Source organism: Glycine max, chromosome 8, assembly GCF_000004515.6.
Source record: "Glycine max cultivar Williams 82 chromosome 8, Glycine_max_v4.0, whole genome shotgun sequence".
NCBI classification, from domain to species: domain Eukaryota; kingdom Viridiplantae; phylum Streptophyta; class Magnoliopsida; order Fabales; family Fabaceae; genus Glycine; species Glycine max.
In genome coordinates this window covers 11,488,996-11,507,441 of record NC_038244.2, presented here as the reverse complement: position 1 = coordinate 11,507,441, position 18,446 = coordinate 11,488,996, and the positions used below count along the sequence as shown (strand labels likewise).

At 32.9% G+C, this 18,446-nt stretch overlaps 1 protein-coding gene and 1 non-coding gene across 7 annotated transcripts; one reads left to right on the top strand and one right to left on the bottom strand.

The window, feature by feature from the left end:
• The first annotated feature begins 4,303 nt into the window (after positions 1 to 4,303).
• On the top strand, positions 4,304 to 17,861 carry LOC100808873 (uncharacterized). Of its 6 annotated transcripts, none has more exons than XM_041018191.1 (8): positions 4,304 to 4,769; positions 5,015 to 5,070; positions 5,162 to 5,207; positions 9,548 to 9,625; positions 13,711 to 13,815; positions 14,073 to 14,152; positions 17,419 to 17,552; positions 17,669 to 17,861. In XM_041018191.1, the coding sequence occupies exons 1-7, from the start codon at positions 4,437 to 4,439 to the stop codon at positions 17,525 to 17,527; spliced, it is 807 nt and encodes a 268-aa protein (XP_040874125.1). In that variant the 5' UTR covers positions 4,304 to 4,436; the 3' UTR covers positions 17,528 to 17,552; positions 17,669 to 17,861. The 6 variants fall into 6 exon arrangements, with proteins under 6 accessions (XP_040874125.1, XP_006585335.1, XP_006585337.2 ...); XM_006585272.4 differs by having other exon boundaries at positions 13,702 to 13,815; XM_006585274.4 differs by having other exon boundaries at positions 17,419 to 17,861.
• Positions 16,291 to 16,378, bottom strand: MIR10405B (microRNA MIR10405b). Its single transcript, NR_161696.1, has one exon. It is a non-coding gene; the product is annotated as a microRNA MIR10405b (primary transcript).
• Positions 17,862 to 18,446: the final 585 nt, after the last annotated feature.

The window sequence follows — 18,446 nt, the reverse complement described above, 5'->3', positions numbered from 1 at the left end:
ATTGTGATGCTTCGGTATAGGTGAAAGTTTTATGGAGATACGTTAACGATAGTTGTGGCGATGGTTGATTTGGTTGTTAACGGAGATACGTCGGCGTTCTACAGTTTTTTTGGCATAAAATACAGATTAAATAATGCATAAGTTATATAAAACTTATAACTTATGGATTAATTAATCCATAAGTTTTATTATAACTTACGGATTAGTTAATTTTTATGAATTATAAGGATTTTTAATTTTTTTAAAATTAAAAGAAAATTGTAATTTTTTAAAAATTATAAATATGTTAGTATGATTGTTAAAAAAAATAAATTAATGTGTATAAAAAATTTGTTTGTTTGAAATGTAATTCATATTATTGTTTTACATATTTTTAAATAAGTGTAGATTGATAATTAATTTGAAATTATTTATTTTTATATTTTGGAAATGGTATTAATTGTAAGATAATTTACACTTGTAATTTATGTATGATTTATTTGAGTTGTTGTGGTCTAAAATTGATTGTTTTTTGTGGTTGTAATTTCATGAATTAGAATTAATCTGAATAAAATAATTTATTTTACTACATATGGTTTGGTTATAATTTTATGTATTATATGGTTATGAATTGTAAGTAGAAAAAGTTGTTTTTATTGGTTTTTAATATGTAAGGTTATCAATTTTAATGTTTTATAATATTATATGCACTAAAAAATTACTCAGGATTTTGTGTGATAGTACATGTATGGTGTGGTTAGGGGTTGTTTGTTTGTGATGTTAAAATTTTTTAATGTCTTGTTGAGATGAACGAAAATCAATGGATGTATGATAGTATAATATCTTAAGAAATTGATATAAATAAATAAAATGAAGATGAAGTTAGTGTGAACGAAGAACATGTTGATTGTTTTGATACGTTTAATACTATTTTATTTAAAAAAATAAGCAATACCTATTCAAAAACAATAATAAAATTAATATATTTTCAATTAAAAAAATAACTATTCAAAAACATAATTCAAAATAAATTATTTGTATTTAAAAATAAACAATAGATATTTAAAACAAAAATAAAATTAATATATTTACAATTAAAAAAATAACTATTTAAAAACATAATTAAAAAAAACTATTTTTATTTAAAAAATAAACAATAGCTATTTAAAAACAAACATAAAATTAACATGTTTACGATTAAAAAAACAATTACTATTTAAAAACATAACTGTAAATAATATATTTTTATTTAAGATAAATAATAACTATTTACAAAAAAAGCAAATTAATATATTTATATTTAATAAATAAAATAATTATTTAAAGCAAAAATCAAAATAATACTTTTTATAAATAAAAAATTACTGTTTTAAAAAATAAATAAAATTATTTTATTGATAATTTTAAAAAAATCCGTATAACTCATACGAATTATGTAATCTATATGTGTTACATGGATACGAAAGCCACAATTAGGTCCCCTTAAGTTTTTTTTTAGATTTAATTATCATTTTGGTCTTCAAATTATTTAAAAAGATTCAATTTGGTTCCCTAAAGTTTTTTTTAGGTTTAATACACTTTCAATAATGTTACACACGCTCAAGAAAGAGCAACCAACCTTTTTAATCAATGAAGAAATCAAATAATTGATTGAGGTCTTATGAATATTTATAAATGAGTGATATTCTTGTATGATTTTTAATTTACTTTTAAATCACTTCATAGGTCACTAGACTATTTAACATATTTTAATTAGGTCCCCTAAAGTTTTTTTTAGGTTTAATTATCAAGTTGGTCTTCAAATTATTTTAAAAGTTTCAATTTAATTCTCATTTTTTTTAAAAAAAATGCATCAAATTGATATTTTTCGTCCAATTAAGTTGATCTTGTTAAGATTGCGAATGTCAATGATTCTTATTTACGAATAATGACCGTATTTTTTATTTAAATAGTCTAATGACCTATGAAGTGACAGCTTTGGGCTCCTTGGGAGCAACAATACAACGGCTTTAACCGGAGCAGGTTTGATTGGTGCAAGCTTGAAGGAGTTTTTCACCTTAATGAGCTTGCTAGCAGCAACAGTCTTATTGAGACGAATGAGAACAAGCTTCGTGTAGGTTGGAGGCAACTCCTTGTGCTTTCCTTTGATGAATTTGGTTTTTGCATATTGGCTCGAACCAATTATCTCTTCCAGGCTCGCTATCGCTTCCGCCACTTCTCTAACACCATGGGCCTCTCCTTTAATGCCCAAACCAGGTAGATTTGTTATATTTTAAAAGAAAAATAATAAATATAGTGACGATTTTTAACCGTATTAAGCTGTTGGTATTCACAGTCTTAACAACATCAGCATCATAATTGGATGGAAATGATCAAATTGATGCATTTAAAAGAAAATTAAGAACCATGTTGAATCTTTTAAGATAGTTTATGACCATATAGATAATGAAACCTAGAAAAAACCTTAGGGAACCTAACTAAAATATGCTAAATAGTATAGTGACCTATGAAGTTATTTAAAAACCATACAAAAAATATCACTTATTCATAAATATTCACAAAACCTCAATCAATTATTTTATTTCTTTGTCAATGAAAAAGGTTAGTTGTTCTTTTTTAAGTGTGTGTAAAAGTGTATTAAAAATGAGCACATAAGGCATGTACACAAAAATAAGAAAATAAACTTTTAAATAAGGTATAACAGGATAATTTAGCTTATTGACTGTTTTTTGGTACATGTTTGGTGTTTAATAATAAGATTGATAAGATAGTCAATGGATTTGTAGCCTAACATGTCAATCTGTTCTAGAAGGATGTAAGATTTAATCACTAATATACGTGCATTATGAAAAAAAAAACTTAATTTTGATTTTAATCTTAAATTTTAGGGTGAATTTAGTTGTGGTCCCCGTTTTTTTTAAAAAAAAATTAACATTTTAATCCCTCAATTTAAACAAAAAAAAGTCTTTAGTCCATTAGCTTTAAAGGGACTAAAATGATTTTTTAAAACTATTTTTAAGTCCTAAATAAATTTGAAAGACTAAAAATCATATTTTTAAAATTTGAAGAATTAAAATAAATAGAGGACCAAAATTTGATTCACACTATATTGCAAAGACAAAACATAATTTAGTCTTATGAATAATATTTTATATGAAAAGGGCTTAAGAGAGAGGAACACAAACATGGAGAAGGTGTGCCAACAACACAACGATGACGGTAATGACAACGGTGATAGTGTGTGAATGAACGCAAGTGTTAAGTTGGAGAAGTGAGACCTAGGTTCAAGGGTTGAAGAAGTGAGACTTAGGTTCCAAAAGTGAGATAAGGGCACAAGAGTGAGATTTTCGCTAGGAAAAGGGCAAGTTCCATGATTTTTTTTAAAACTAGCATTGATGGCTTGATTTCAACATAGTTATCGAAGTAAATGACGTTAAGATGAGAATTTTACAACGGTTTCGTAAAAATTGATATCATCAGCTTGTTATTATTTACAAAAATATCATTGCATTTTTAATGACATCGATTTTTATAGAATTGTCATTGAAATTGCGTTGTAGAAATTCCTTTTTCTAGTAGTGAGAATATATAAGGAGAGACAACAAACAACTAATTTGAATAATGGCTAGTTGAACATTTTCTCCTTCAAAGTTGTTTTGTTCATGCTTGGCATATGCCAAATATTCTATAGCTTTATCTTAAAGAAAAAAACTCTTTTTTTATTTACCCCCACAATTGCATCCTTGAAAACATTTAGTCATAATTTGATGAAAATTTCATCTTCAATCATCAAGAACCTCACTCTTTGTTGTGTTTTAATTTTTATTTTTTTTTTGTCACGTGCAATATTATTTAATTCAATTTGAGTGGGAAAAAAATAGAGCTTAATATTTAGATGATGTTTTTTGATTTCACAAGATTGACCTTCACTACTACCTATGGATGTGCCATGATCCATGGTGAAGTTAATTAGTGGTGATTGAAACATAGGAAATTAATATAGAAATGAGAACATAGGAAGTTGAAAATTGAACATATTTGAGTTATTTTATGAGTTTGGTGAAATGGAAGGATTTTGAAAATTTAAATTAGTGAAAGATTGATAATTTTGCATCAAATATAACCGATCATTAAAATTGAGATTGAATTGGTTTTGATCCATTGAATGAAAATGAATAAAAAAAAGAAGTTAAGAATTTGAGATATAAAGTCCATGAGTATTAATGGAGATCATAATAATCGTAGACTATATATTATTTTTTCATTAACGGTCCACATCGAAACCTCACACATACCCAGCTGTTATTAATTTTTTGGCTTTCCCGGACAATTATTACCAATTTCCCTTTCCCTCCCTTTTTCTTCTCTCCAAATAAAACCCCCAAACTAACTCACGCCACAATCAAAACAACTTTTCCTCTCTTCACTCAAATTCTCGTTCAAAAACCACCACTGCCATGCCTCTCGACCCCGCCGCCGCCGCCACAACCACCACATCACGACCCATCTCGCCGCTCCCTCAGCCGCAGATGCAGCAGCACCACCACCATTACCCTTCCCAGCAACAAACCCTCCCAATTCGCGCCCCAAACCCCCACTTCGTCTACCCCTTTGCGCCCAAAGGCGTCCGAGCCGCCGATCAAGGCCCGTTCCCGCCGCCTTCCATGATGCACGGCGGCGTGCCCTTGGACTACTTCAGTCACGCCTTGCACGTGGCCCGGCCGCCGACTCACGTGCCGTTCTCTCACGCCGCCGCCGCCGCACCTGCCGCCTCGCCTCCCGTTAAAAAGGTTCCCAATCTTAAGCTCCCTTTACTTTACAATTTTGTGAATGAGTTATATATATTAGAATGAGTAAATGATGGTTATGGTTTTTCCTTTTTTGTTATGGGGTTCTAGATTTTGTCCTGTTTAAATGATAGTACCTAAATGGATTCAGTTTGGTTTGAAATTGGAAGTGTATCTTTGGTGTTGTGGTGGAAATAAATATTATGCTGAATTTAAAATTGTTATTATTTTTGTTTGTTTGGTTTTAGTCGGCTGCTCGGTCTGCGGTTGCTCATGTTAATGGCGGTAAAGATACGAATACGAGGTGAAGTTTTTGAATGTGTATTTATCGTGGTGTATTGTTGTGTTTTCGATTGGTAATTGAGTTGGATTGATATCTCTGTTGGGTTTCTCAGGGAAAAAAGCAGAGAGGATACCTACATTGTTGTTAGAGATCGAAAAGTGAGTCCCTTTTTCTCTTATTTTACATCCTTTGCATTATATGTCTTGGAATGGTATTTATAATGGCTGCATTAATTTGCAGTTAATGTGATGCTCTTCCTTTTTGTATGTGTATATAATTACATTCTATGTAATTGCAAGTGCTTGTTTAAATATTTTTCCAAAAGATGTTGGGATATGCACACTGAGCTTATCTTCTGCCTACAAACATATCTTTGACAGTTTGTAGGCATTACTTGCACAGCATATGTTTGTCACTTCTAACCATATCTGTATTACTGTCTCCTAATGTTATGAACCCTTAGCCTTTAATCCATTTGTTCCTTTTTTTTTTTTTTTTTTCAATTTTTCCCCTTGATAATCATGTGCTTTAGACCCACTTTTATAGATGAGTTTATTCTCAGAAGTCCAACAATTTGTTCCATAAAGCATAGTGGATATTGTCAGTTTCTCCTGCGATTTTTGCAGGCATCATATAGAAATCCAACCATTCTTCTTTACCTTAAATTCACTGGTCTAGTTGGTTCTGTAACTCATCATTTAGTCTTCTTTCACCCTTGGTCATATGAGGAAAAAAGGCTTTGGTAAGTAGAGTAGTGAAGTGTAGTTGTGGAGACTGGAGATTGATGATTCATTAGTCATTACATGGACACTGTAGCACGATAGATGTGTATCTTTTGTTTGCAGTTAGAGGTGGCTTTATTAAGATTATGAATAAGGGAGAAGTGCTTTTGGTTAGTTTTCTTATGTTAAATGAGAAGTGGTTTTGGTCTACTAGATCATTCATACATTTGAATTTACAGAATAGGGAGATGGATGAAGAATTGTCATAGAACTTATAAGATGCAATATATCTATATGAAATGTGGTGTAGGAATAGCTTTATAAAGAAATAAATGGAAAAATATAATTTATATGGTAAATGTTAATTAGTTTTTAAATATAATTAATTGAGCCTGATTTTGGCAATTGGGGTGGCTTTATATGTGTTACAGAATTAATGGTAAATGAAAATTTGTGTGATAAATTCAAATTGATATTTTAAAAAAAATAGGAATAAGCATTGTTGATAATCATGGATAATGGTGCAGAGCAGCAAACCCCAAAAATGCTGTAGTGGACCTAGTGGTAGAGCTATAGGGCTACTATACTGAAAGATAAATAATTATACTACACTGTAAATGCTCAAAATAAAAATTACCTAAAATTGTCATCATTAATCTATACTAATAATAAAGGGAATACCTCTTTTTGGTGTACACAATTTTCTGACTATTTTACCTTTTAATCACTTTTAAAAATCACCCCACAATCACAAGCAGTTACCATACAAAAGCTTTTCAAAGATGGTAGTTATTTACAACTACATTTAACTTCAAAAATGAAAAAATAAAAATAGTTAAGGCACTCCCGGCATGGAGTGCCTGTATTTTGTCTAGTATTTAATAATAAAAAGTCATAGCGACATAATCTAGACAACAAATCCCAATAAATCCAAGAAATAATCAACAAGTCAATAACAAAACAAAAGAAAATTTGCACAAGGAGGAAAAAGATACAGCATAAATTAATTAATACCTCTGAGTATTGTATCATGAAGTGCAAACTGCTCAACACCAGAGGAAAAAAAAACTGAACAGAGGTCTCAAAATCACACTACACTGACCTGTGTAAACCTTGAGAATAGAGGTGGGCCAGGACAAGAAACTGTGCGAACATCTGCAAGCTAATTACTTGAGTTAACAAATTCAATAGTTTTTTTGATCCGCAAAAATAGAAATATATATTAATATGAAAACAGTACCAGGGGTACTGTTATATGTACAATCATCTATCACCCATGTGGAGATTTGGTTCCCTAATACAAAACTACTCGTCATGAATTAAGGAACCAAAACTCTGACTGTATAGATTATATAGATCATCCCAGCATGTAAATCTAGTTCCCCCTAATTACAAAAAGAAACCTTCTCTGATATTGCTTGACCAAAAGTGAAAAGACATGTCAAATCCTTTCTCAAGGTTCCTCAACCAAGTCAAGCAGAAAAATACAGCGTCCTCCATCAGCTTGTTGGCGTTGAAGCTGTCGTTTGAAAAGACCACTTTGTTTCTATGATTCCATACGCACCATGTTAGGGACACCCACCAAATGAGCCATCTATGTTATTTGATACCAAGAGAGAGGTACTGCAGAATGAGTGCTGCATGAAGTGCTGTCTTGGATTCTGTGAAAACACTCCCACCAGAGCGGCATAACTTTGTGGCAGCTGAAGAACAGATGGGCAGCCTCCTCATCCTTTTCCCTACAGAATGGGCATAATTTGCCAGTGATGTCCATATTCCTTCTAGACAAATTAGATTTAGTGGACAGTCTATCACGTATTAATCTCCAAGCGAAAAACACAGCTTTACTTGGTATTTTTAGCTTCCATACGTCTTGAAATACCCCATCTATGTTCTCATCTCTTGATTCCCTGTCAAGCAGTTGATATGCACTGCTTACAGTATATACCCCAGTATATACCCCAGTTGAGTCGCTTAGCCACACCCACCTGTCTTGTTGCTGCTCGTTTATGTTGATATGTTGGATTTCCTCCAAAAAACAAGCCCCCATAGGTATCTCAGCCTCAAAAAGTATTCTCCTCCACTGCAGGCACCACTCCCATGTTCTAGCTGAACTACTTCCCATCTGCTGAATGTGCTGGGTTTTTTTATTCGAGATCAAGTAAAGTCTAGGGTATTTTACCATTAGAGGGATCCCATCAGCCATCCACCCATCTTCCCAAAACCTAACCTTGGAACCAGAACCCACATTCCATTTTATTCCAGATTTGAACCAGTTTTCCTCCCCGGAGATGACTTAGACAAAGTAACTATCAAATTCTGTACTTCTATATGCTTGGTCTTCCCATGAAAGATTGGATTTGAGGCAATATATAAAGCCACTTGAATGACTTGATTATCACAATGTAACTTCATATGATCAACATTTCCAGACTAAATTGTGTAAATACTTTGAATAATTTTACCAAAATCTTTGGTTTGAAAGTGACTAAACAACTGGGTATTGAAGGAGTAACAGAAGTAATCAATAAAAGTAAAAACTACTTAAGACTTGAAGGATTAAAGGCAACTTGGGCCCTAAAATTGAATGAATGACATTAAAAGTAGACTGACCATGCTTCCCAAGTTGACATGACTCACTTTCTAGTTTCATTAGACTCAAAGTTTGAACATGTTTCCCAAGTACAGGATAACATTACAATGTGACTAGGGGAGGTCTAAGAATTCTAATTTATGTAGAAAGGAAAGAAATTTTCCCTGTTAACTTGAAGTCAAATAAGAAAAATGATTAAATGAGTTTTAGAGTAAACAAAGTTCTAACTATTATTATGGCAGTAGCTTAATTAGTAATTAGTTGGCGCAACAAAATAAGTTCATGATTCAACATATAAATGTGTGTTTGGATATGTGGTGATTAGATTAACTTGATTCTATAGAATTGTTTGGTTATGTGGTGATTAGATCAATGTGATTCTATAAAATTGATTATGGTTAAAATGGGTTGTGGTAGCATGATTTTTGTTTGGACAACAGGTATAAAAAAGTGATTCTTTAAGAAAATGCTGTTTGAATACTTTGAATCAGATTTTATTTTGAGTGTGTAGTTACCAAAATGGGTTTTAATGTCTATGTACACTTTTCTATATATAAAAATGAATAGGCATAATTTTTTCATTTCATGTTAATTATTAAATTAAGAGAATATATCTTTAATATTATATGTTATCTTCTGAAATAGAATCATAACTAACTGAACAATAACCCTTATAAAAAATAATTTGTATAAGTATTCCCCATCACAACAATACTCATATTGCTCTGTGTAACCAGTGGAGTTGTTTCATAATATTCATATTGCTCTGTGTAACCAATATAATAAGTGTGGGGGTAAATTAGACAAAATACATTCAAAGTTGATTTTACATTTAGTAGAATCAACTTCTTATTACTTCAACTTCACCATGATTTTTTCCCATTGGAATTGCTTCAACTTCACCATTGCTTTCAGTCAAACCAAGTTTGGCCCAACTCACCATGCTCCACCATGATTTTAACTCCAATCCAAACACACACTAAGTTGAAAAGCCCCAAAACATTTTCATATATTATATCCAACCTTGTCACTTTGTTAACTAAATATTTGAATCCAATGCATAAACTTGTAGTGTTGGTTATGACTTATGACGATGAATTAGTCCTGTGAGCCAAAATCCTAGCTCTGTCCCTGGTGTTTTCTTTTTAGTTCTGGTAATTATGTTATATTTCATATTTTTTAGGTCAGAATAACTGAGGATGCTTCTCTATATGCACTTTGTAGATCTTGGTTGAGAAATGGTATAAATGAAGAAAGCCAGGTTTGAGTTATATATTTGTACTTCCTCTTTTTATAATTTTTCATCTGCTTCTGATTTCAAGCATGTGATATTGACTGACTAAATATTCTTCCTTAATTCTAGTTTAATGTTAAAGAGATGATGCTAATTGCATGTATACTTTGATAAATTATAAAATCCACATCGATTATTACTGAACTTTGCTGTAATTGAGCTTCCATTTTTAATAAGTTTGACTAGAGAAACTTGATGAATATTTTGGTTGTACCTTTTCCTATGTATAGCAAATATTGAATCTACAACTAAATACTGGTGATTCTCAATGAGGTCATGCCTTTTTTTGTGTGTGTGTGTGGAATTTGAATGAAATATATTGGTTTTTAAACGCTGTACAAATAATTGATCTTAATTCTATGAAGATGCATGATATTTTCTATCATTTGGCATCTTTGGAATGAGACAATGATTGAATCTTTTATAAGTAGAAGTTATGGCTTATATATGCTTTTCCTGTGGGTACTGCATCAAGTAGTAATGTGTTCATTGTGTTGCAGTTGCAGTGAGTTTTAATTTTATATAATGCTATGAACAAGGGTCCCGTAACCTCTTTTTCACCAGGTTATGTGTTTAACTAGAGCACATAGTTTAGGTTTTAAAAATGTGACTAGGAGTCTAGGATATACCTTTCTTTGATAAACTTGAATTTGAATCTGATGAAAATCAGCTAAAATTAACTTATCTGAAACCAAATTATTAGAGAAAGGTGTATAGATAATTAAAGCCAAAGTTGCTTTTCACCAGAATAGAGCTTTTTTATTTATTTATTTTGTTAGTGGACTCACCATTCAAAATATAAAACAGGCCTTAAGGTTTAATACAGTTTTTATGTTGCATTCTTTGTTTTCCTTTGAATGAATGAGTTGTAAGTTGAAAGAGTTAGGAAAAAGATGGAAAATGACTCAATATCAAAGGTGAAACTTGATTATGGGTGATCTGCATTCTCTGGAGAATGGCTTCCTAGAGGAGATAGAGATGAATAATAAAATATACAAATGTTCCAGGACTTCAAGGGCCCAGGCTTATCTTTGATTCAGTTATAACTTACAACTTCACCAAAACTGACCACCTGTTATCTATTCTCCTTTTTATAACAACCTAGCTACACTCATTTGCATTCTACTCGCTGGCTGCATTAACAGAGCTAAGTTGGGTGTAATCTTGTTCCCCCTGCTGTGCACACACTTTGTTTTATTTTTTTCGGGGGGGGGGGGGGGGGGGGGGGGGGGGGGATCTAACAATACCTCCCCCTCCCTGAGTTTTGCCTTGTCCTTGAGGTGAAATCAGAAAATTCATTCTGCAACACAGTGAATGTTTCAACATATATCTTCACAGGTTAGCCTTTCCAAATCCAATGCATTAAGACCTCCATTCTGATGGTGTATTGTGGGCAGTGAGTACATTAGCAAGGGTGATTTGAAGCTCTTAGAGTGATCTCAACTATTAATTATGAAAAGTAGAGAGAAGAAAAATGAAAATGATTTCGATATTAATAAATTCTCAATGGTAATACAAGGATGATTAATATTTATACAAAAAAAATCCTAGTTCTGATCAACAACTCAGTTAATATAGATAACTGACAACTGTCACAAAAAATGACAGCTGGATGAGAGTAAACTAAGCTTAGAAGCTATTGTATATACTCTAGCATGCTCCCACAAACTCATGTGGGATGGATCAGTTCACTGGTCCAGAACTTGAGTTTGTTGTGCGAGTTCCAGAATCTTGGAGCTGAGACTGCCTTGGTGAGAACACCAGCAACCTAGTCTTGAGCAGGGATATGGTAGACATGTGGATTCCTACTAAGGACCTTTTCTCTGACCAAGAAAAGATCTAGCTCCATGTGTTTTGTTTTAGTGTGTAGAATAGAATTATGTGACAGTAGAAGACTGCTGTTATTGTTACAAAATATGATGATTGGAGTGAGTGGTGATCTTAAATTCTTGAAGTAAAGATCCCCCTAGAGACAAGATTAGAAGCACAAAATACATGATCCAGGAGTAGATTGCCTATTATCATGCTCACTACCCTAGTCAGCATCACCAGTATGCTTGAAGAGAGGGGTTGGTCAGCAGGTGCAGGCTGCAGTAGTAGGCCAAAGGAAATAGATCCCTGAAGGTACTGTAAAATGCATTTAACCACTTTCTAATGTTGCTCCTGAGGTTGAAAAAGAAACTGACAGATCCGATTAGCACTAACCAACCTCTGGTCTGGTAAGTGTACCATATTGCAAAGCACCAACAATTGAGTGATAAAGATGAGGATCTTCCATGTAATCAGAACCATGCTTTGTTCCAATTGTCATAGCATGTCTTGAAGGCAGAATATTGAACCTGCAACTTAGCATCTAGAGAATAACACAAAACGCTAGATAAGGATGCACCAATTTGTTTCCAACATGATTGGTCTTTGGTGAGGATATCTGTGAGTAGTTTGGTGAGGCGATAGGAACGACTTCATCCCTTGAACCAAAGCTGGATAATTGGCAGACCCAGTGTGCTTTTCACAATGAGAGGAACATTGGTGAAACTCTCAGATGTAATAGTAGAATCGGATCTGGGGGGGACGCCATACTGACTTGTGGCTGGGGGCAGGCTGGGTGAGGTTGCTGACAGCTTGTTGGCAGGCTGATCTCTTGTAAAAGGGCTCATGTGCCAGTTACAAACAAGTGAGTAGAAGGTTGTGTGGTGGCATGATGGGCTATGATGGAGGAAGGTTACTGGCAAAGGGGGCTCTTGGTTATTGGGTGATGTTGGCGAAAAGGCATGGCAGCAGAGACCTGGACCAGCGAAGCATTGATATTGTTCTAGTGGAAAAGAAAAGGAAAAAACATTTGTTTGTGAAGAAATAGCTCAGGTTATTGATACCATCTTGAACTTGGACTAGGCCTAACTCAACCCCAAAAGTTATCTCATAAGTCATAAGGAGAGAATTGCCCAAGCCTTTGGAAGCTTTATTTTAACCATATCTATAGTTGATGTGGGATCTCAACACCAGACTTTCTATGGGGAGCTCAAGTTCCATGTCTTAGCCCCGATTCCCAAGTGGGTTGGTTGTGTACTAGCCTTCGACTATTTCCAGGCAAACAATGAAATGCTGGTGTCACCACCTATGCCTCTTGTTTGTAGCTAAGAAACATGGTGAAAAACTTTGCTACCAATTAATAGGATCTTGGGAGAAAAACTTTGATGATGGTGTCACCAGCAAGACCTTGGGGAGAACTAAATAGCAAAAGCTAGCTCTTGTAGTTGGAGAGTCCAAAGCCTTATAAAGAGTTATAAAACTTGGCTTGGCCTGGCCAGTCAAATTGGTTTGATTAGGAACTGGGCCCATAGTCAGGTTGGTTTTCTTATTCAATTATTTATTTATGTAACTTGGTGTTTATGTCATTAAACTGGCTTTGAACTGGATTAAACTGGTGAAATTGCCTCTAGTTGAACTGGTGAACCAATTTCTTTGTTGAATACTGCTACACTAACAGCAGGAAACCACAAATGCAACTCTCAATCACAAAACTGCAAAAATAGAAAAAAGTAGCTACCTGCAGATTTTGAACCTTAGACCACTTCCTTTACATAAGATTAATCTACCACTAGATTACAATTATGTTTTGTAATATGCACAACATAAATAATATTATTGTTACAAATATCTATTTATGTTACTTGAATTTATATCGGTTCATGCAATTCAACTAGTGACTCACTGATCTGACCAATGACCCATCGACTTGATACACATACGAGTTGGTGACCAGTCTGATTTTGATAACACTGCATTTAAACTCACTAGAATCTCATCCTTCCAATGTGGGACTGAAGTTTACAGGAAAATACTAGGTTTTATTTAGAAGCTTTAGCTTTTTGGGGATGATCTATTGCTATGTGGTCTTAAAATTGGTTATAAATAATGACAAATATACAGGAATTTACTAGTTTTTTTATCAATGACTTACTTGTGGAGGATGAATATTTTATATGCATGTTTATTTTGATGTGTTATTTATTTATTATCTTATGCTTCATTGTAATTGGAAGTCACAGCAGAAAGATGTAATGAAGGCTCTTCCTAAACCATTGCCTGCATCTATGGTGGCTAGTTATCTGTCAAACAAGAAAGAAGATGAAAAAGATGAAGATGAGAAGGAAGAGGTTGGATTTTCTTTTCTGGTTAACTGACTAATTTAAAGCAATCAAATTTGTGAATGTAAAATCCTTATGTACATGGAAAATAGATATTTCTTTGATACTTGTGTTGTTGAATAAGCTTTGTAGAATAGAACTCTTCTCATGCAGATTTTTTTTAAAGCAATGCTTCTGTTGAAATTTTATTTCTTTCACTTCAATTCTATGTCAGTATTTGAATTCTATTAATTCATATCCTATGTTCTACTCATTGCTGCTTTCAGAATGAGCAGTCTGTTGAGCACTTATCACCTCAAGATCTATTGAAGAGACATATTAAACGTGCCAAGAAGGTTAGAGCTTGGTAAGTTTTATTTTTAACCCTCCCTTTCACCTTCTGGTTTATTTATTCATCATTTACGAATGACTTGTGTAAGAACATTTCATGACTGAGTTGACAAGGCATTATGAATTGTAACATACAATGATACAACTATTAACTGAATGAAGTAGATTAACCATACAGTTTATGTGAATTTGTGAATGCATGAATTGTTGTCAAAACATTGCTAGACCGAGTTGACAGCAAGGTTGTAAAAAATTGTGATTTAACTTGTAAGATTGTTAGATCCTATGAATTATGGATGGCTTCCATGCTTGATTCAGGGTAGGATCGTTGAGGAGTGGAATCGTACCATGATTGATGATTGGCAAGCCGATTTGCTAGCTCATGAGATTCTCATGTTCCTGCAAGTTGAAGATCCACACTTTTGTGACTCATTTCCTCTCCCAAACACCACAACTTTTCTCTGATTTGCGGATCTAATTTTTAGCATCAGTAAACTCGGGAACCAATTCGGGCTCTATGAAATTGAAAAAAATAAAAGGATAAAGCGGAATTAGAGAAGGAGATGGAAAGAACATCGCCACAATCTTGAGAGATTAATAAGTTGAGGATGATTCACCACAAAGAATAAAATTCTTTGATAAGAACCTAAGGTTCCACACAAGAACCAAGAAAGACACTCTGTTCGTGTCTGATATGAAATTTCATAAAGAGTCAATTTATAAATCCTACTAATAACCCTAAATGAGGCCCAAGGCCCAATAACTAATCTAATAATTAAAAGACTTAAAAAGAACAATAAAAAAATAGCAGCCCATTACAAGCCCAAAAATATAATTAAAAACGAAAACAAATCTTATTATAAAAGTTGGCTAAAATAAATGAACTTCATTTCTTCTCTTTCCTCCATGAGAGAATTTAGTCTCTTGCCAAACTCTTCTTGAAATATCTTACTCCTTGCTTAAGTGATTGGTCCATCCATGTTGAGCCCATCTAAGCCACACTCTTCCTCTTTGGATAGTCCTCTATTAGTTTGGGCAACCCATTGTAGAGAAAATCCATTTCATTGGTCTTTGCCACTAAGAGCTCTTCTTTTCAAGTGACACCTCTCTTGTCCCACTCAGTTGACTGATTTGTGACTTATTTCCTCTCCCAAACACCACAACTTTTCTCTGTTTTTTGACTGTTCTGAGTATGGCACCTCTCTTGTTTCAATTTTTTCCCTGTTTTTGACCTCTGTCTTGGATCACTATCAATTGTGGGTCTCTTTTCTTTTTCTTTCCTTTTTGTTTTTGTAGGTTTCTTACCATGTCTCTAAGATCACTTTGGTTTGTGTGGATCATATAGACTTTGTTTTGGTTGTTTCTGAAACTCACATTGATTGGGCTTGTTCTGGGCCTTTGAAATAACCTATGACTTTGGTTTCTCTTTTTTTTACCCCCCTCTTTCTACACTTTTTTTCCTTCTTTTTTCCTTTCCATAATCATTATTGAATATAAAATAGAATTAGGATATTAATAATACAATGACTACTAGATATATATCAAAATTATTGAATTTTAGTGGACTTATTACATACTTTAATTATCCTTTTTATATTAGAATACACTTTTATATTTTTAGTAGGATCTTACAATCTGTGTCATCATTTACAATTTTTCCCACCCTTTCCGATCTCAAGTAATTTCACAACCTCAGTTGACAGTACACAAGTTGTCAAATATATCTATCTACTGAATGCTGTAGATTAACCATATACAAGTTATGTGAAAATTGTAAAGTCATGTTACAACTGTTATAAGTCATTCCAATTCTTAAGTTTAGAGATGGACTCAAGATCTTAGAAGGTCCATGCTGATTGGATATTAAAGTCAAAACCATGAAGTTGTCTTGTAATAACTATTGCACATAGCATATGAACTTTGCTAGGAGATGAGAAGCCCATACAGCATCAGTAAATTACTTAAATTTAAATATGACAATATTTGCTAAAAGCCTTTGGTTTTCTAATATGATCTCTGCCTGCAGTTTAAACATTTTTCTATTAGAGATTTTATGCACTTTACATATTTATCACCTCATAAACATTAATGTAATTCTGAAAATGGTAATACATAATTACATTGGTATGGAGTTTCCTTTCTCTATCAAAGTATTACTCCCTTTGGTCCTTTTTATAAGAAACAAGTTATAGTGAATTTTACACTGAAACTTGTTTCTTATAAAAAGGACTGGAGGTAGTATTAAATAAAATGTGGGCCTTTTCTTCTCTTAAATACATGTCTCTCAAAGGTACACTATAAGAGAAAGAAGCAACAGAGGACTCAATTAAGTGCCTGCTTGTTTTACTGTGTGTTCAGTCGAAGGAGCTTCTTCTTTCTGTTGTTAAATGTCTTGGGAGCATAAAACTTTTGTTTGCAGTAAATGAATCTTATTCAAACAGGCTGTAAGTCTGAATGATCTCTTTTATCTTTGATGACATGCATAATAAAGGCTTCTTGTCATTCCATGAGGATCCAATAAAATCTATTCCATTGACATTTTTTTTGAAAGGATTTCATTGATATTTAAATCACTTAAATTTGGCACTTTTATATGACTAACTTGTTTGCCACATTCCTATTTGCGATATTGAATGTTTTTAATTGACCCAGTGTTGATGTAAAACTCTTTGCACTATCATCAAGCTTGACTATTCCAACCAATGTTTAACTATTATAATCATGTTTCGCAATATTGCTGGATGATTAGTATAATAGACTTTATGATGATATTTGTTCAAATATAAACCCTGTTGAAACATATTGTTTCATTCAAGCATATGCAAATTTTCAGTTCTAAATGAATTTGTTCCCTTTTCTGTTGTCTCGGAATCAAGGCCTATTTTGGACTTATATCACCTTTCATATGGTGGATGATGGCACGACGCTGAGTCATCTTGAAAATGGGAATTATCCCTTTTTATGTTAGCTTTTCTGGCTGATAACTTATTTTTGTCTTAATCTTTAATTGTAACCTCAAAATAGATTGTTTTAAAGCATATGCATATTTTCTTTGCTCCATATTTGATCCTTCACTGTTACAATTACTGCCCTTTATTTCTTTTTCCCTTGAATGAGTGTTTGTACCTTTGGGTAAAGCGTGGATGCCTACAGGGATGTTCCTTACACTATCTTATAATTTTGGAAAGCATGCATGGTCCTTTTCTTTTTTGTGTGTGATATACTATGCTTTTGGATGAAATAAATATATTAACAATGTTGTAATTACTTTGCTGCATGTAGTTTAAGGGAAGAACGGTTACAACGTATCACAAGGTATAGAAGTAGGCTTAGGCTTTTGCTTCCTCCAGCCATTGAACAGTGTAGAAATGACACAGCTGCTGGGAACTAACCTTGCTGACTATACGGACATCAAGGTTATTGCATGACCCTAACATGCTTGTACTTGATTCAATATTATAATTTGTGGTTCATTGAAAACATGTGTTTTTCATTGTAGCAAATGTATAAAACTAACTGAAAATGGATGTAGATTTTTCAGCATTTCTCGACAATTTCTACTTTGGCTGGTCTTTCTTCAGGAAATTGCCAATAGTTAGAGCCTAGTGGTTGAATGAAATAGCAATGACTCAGAAATCACTGTCTGCGTAGACCATTGTTTCTTCTTGTGGGCTGATAGGTATGACGTATCCCTTGGAAGATTATAAATCATTTATTTTTTGGGAGGATCATGCATTTGGATTAACTTATTTTTGAAGAAAAATAGTTTTAACAAAAAACTTGTGATCTTTTTTCAATTCAAAAAACAATTGTCTTGAATTTAATCCATTGTTAAACATGTACATGTAAGTATCTAGTGAGTATATAAAAAAAAGTATCGGGTGCTTAGTGCATGGCTGCCATTTCATCAGCATTCCCAAAATTTTCTGAGTATGATTTGGGCTTAGTGTTTTTAGATTGAATTTTTTCCAATGCATTGTATATAATTTTATCTATTTTTTTTATTATAATGATTCTGTTATATAATTCCAATACTTATTTTTTATAACTGAGTATAAAAATAATAATTATTAAAAACCATTTTTATAGCTAATCAAACACTTGTTTCGATTAACTGATGTTTTCAAGTTATGCATGCTATCCTTTTCGTTTCGAAAAAAAAAATGGCTTGTCGGTGAAAAGTGGTAAAGCAATAATGCTATTAAGTAAAGGTGCTCTAATGTTATTGCCATCTGATTCATAAGGTTCTAATCATCATCTTTTTCCTAGTAGAGCCGTAATGAACTTGTTCTCGAAGTAAATGTAACATT

Excerpts from the sequence above, each read along its gene's own strand:
- LOC100808873 (XM_006585272.4), top strand. The coding sequence starts at position 4,437 with ATGCCTCTCGACCCCGCCGCCGCCGCCACAACCACCACATCACGACCC. Across the intron at positions 4,770-5,014 it reads CCTCGCCTCCCGTTAAAAAG|TCGGCTGCTCGGTCTGCGGT; the intron begins GTTCCCAATCTT and ends GTTTGGTTTTAG. Across the intron at positions 5,071-5,161 it reads GGTAAAGATACGAATACGAG|GGAAAAAAGCAGAGAGGATA; the intron begins GTGAAGTTTTTG and ends TGGGTTTCTCAG.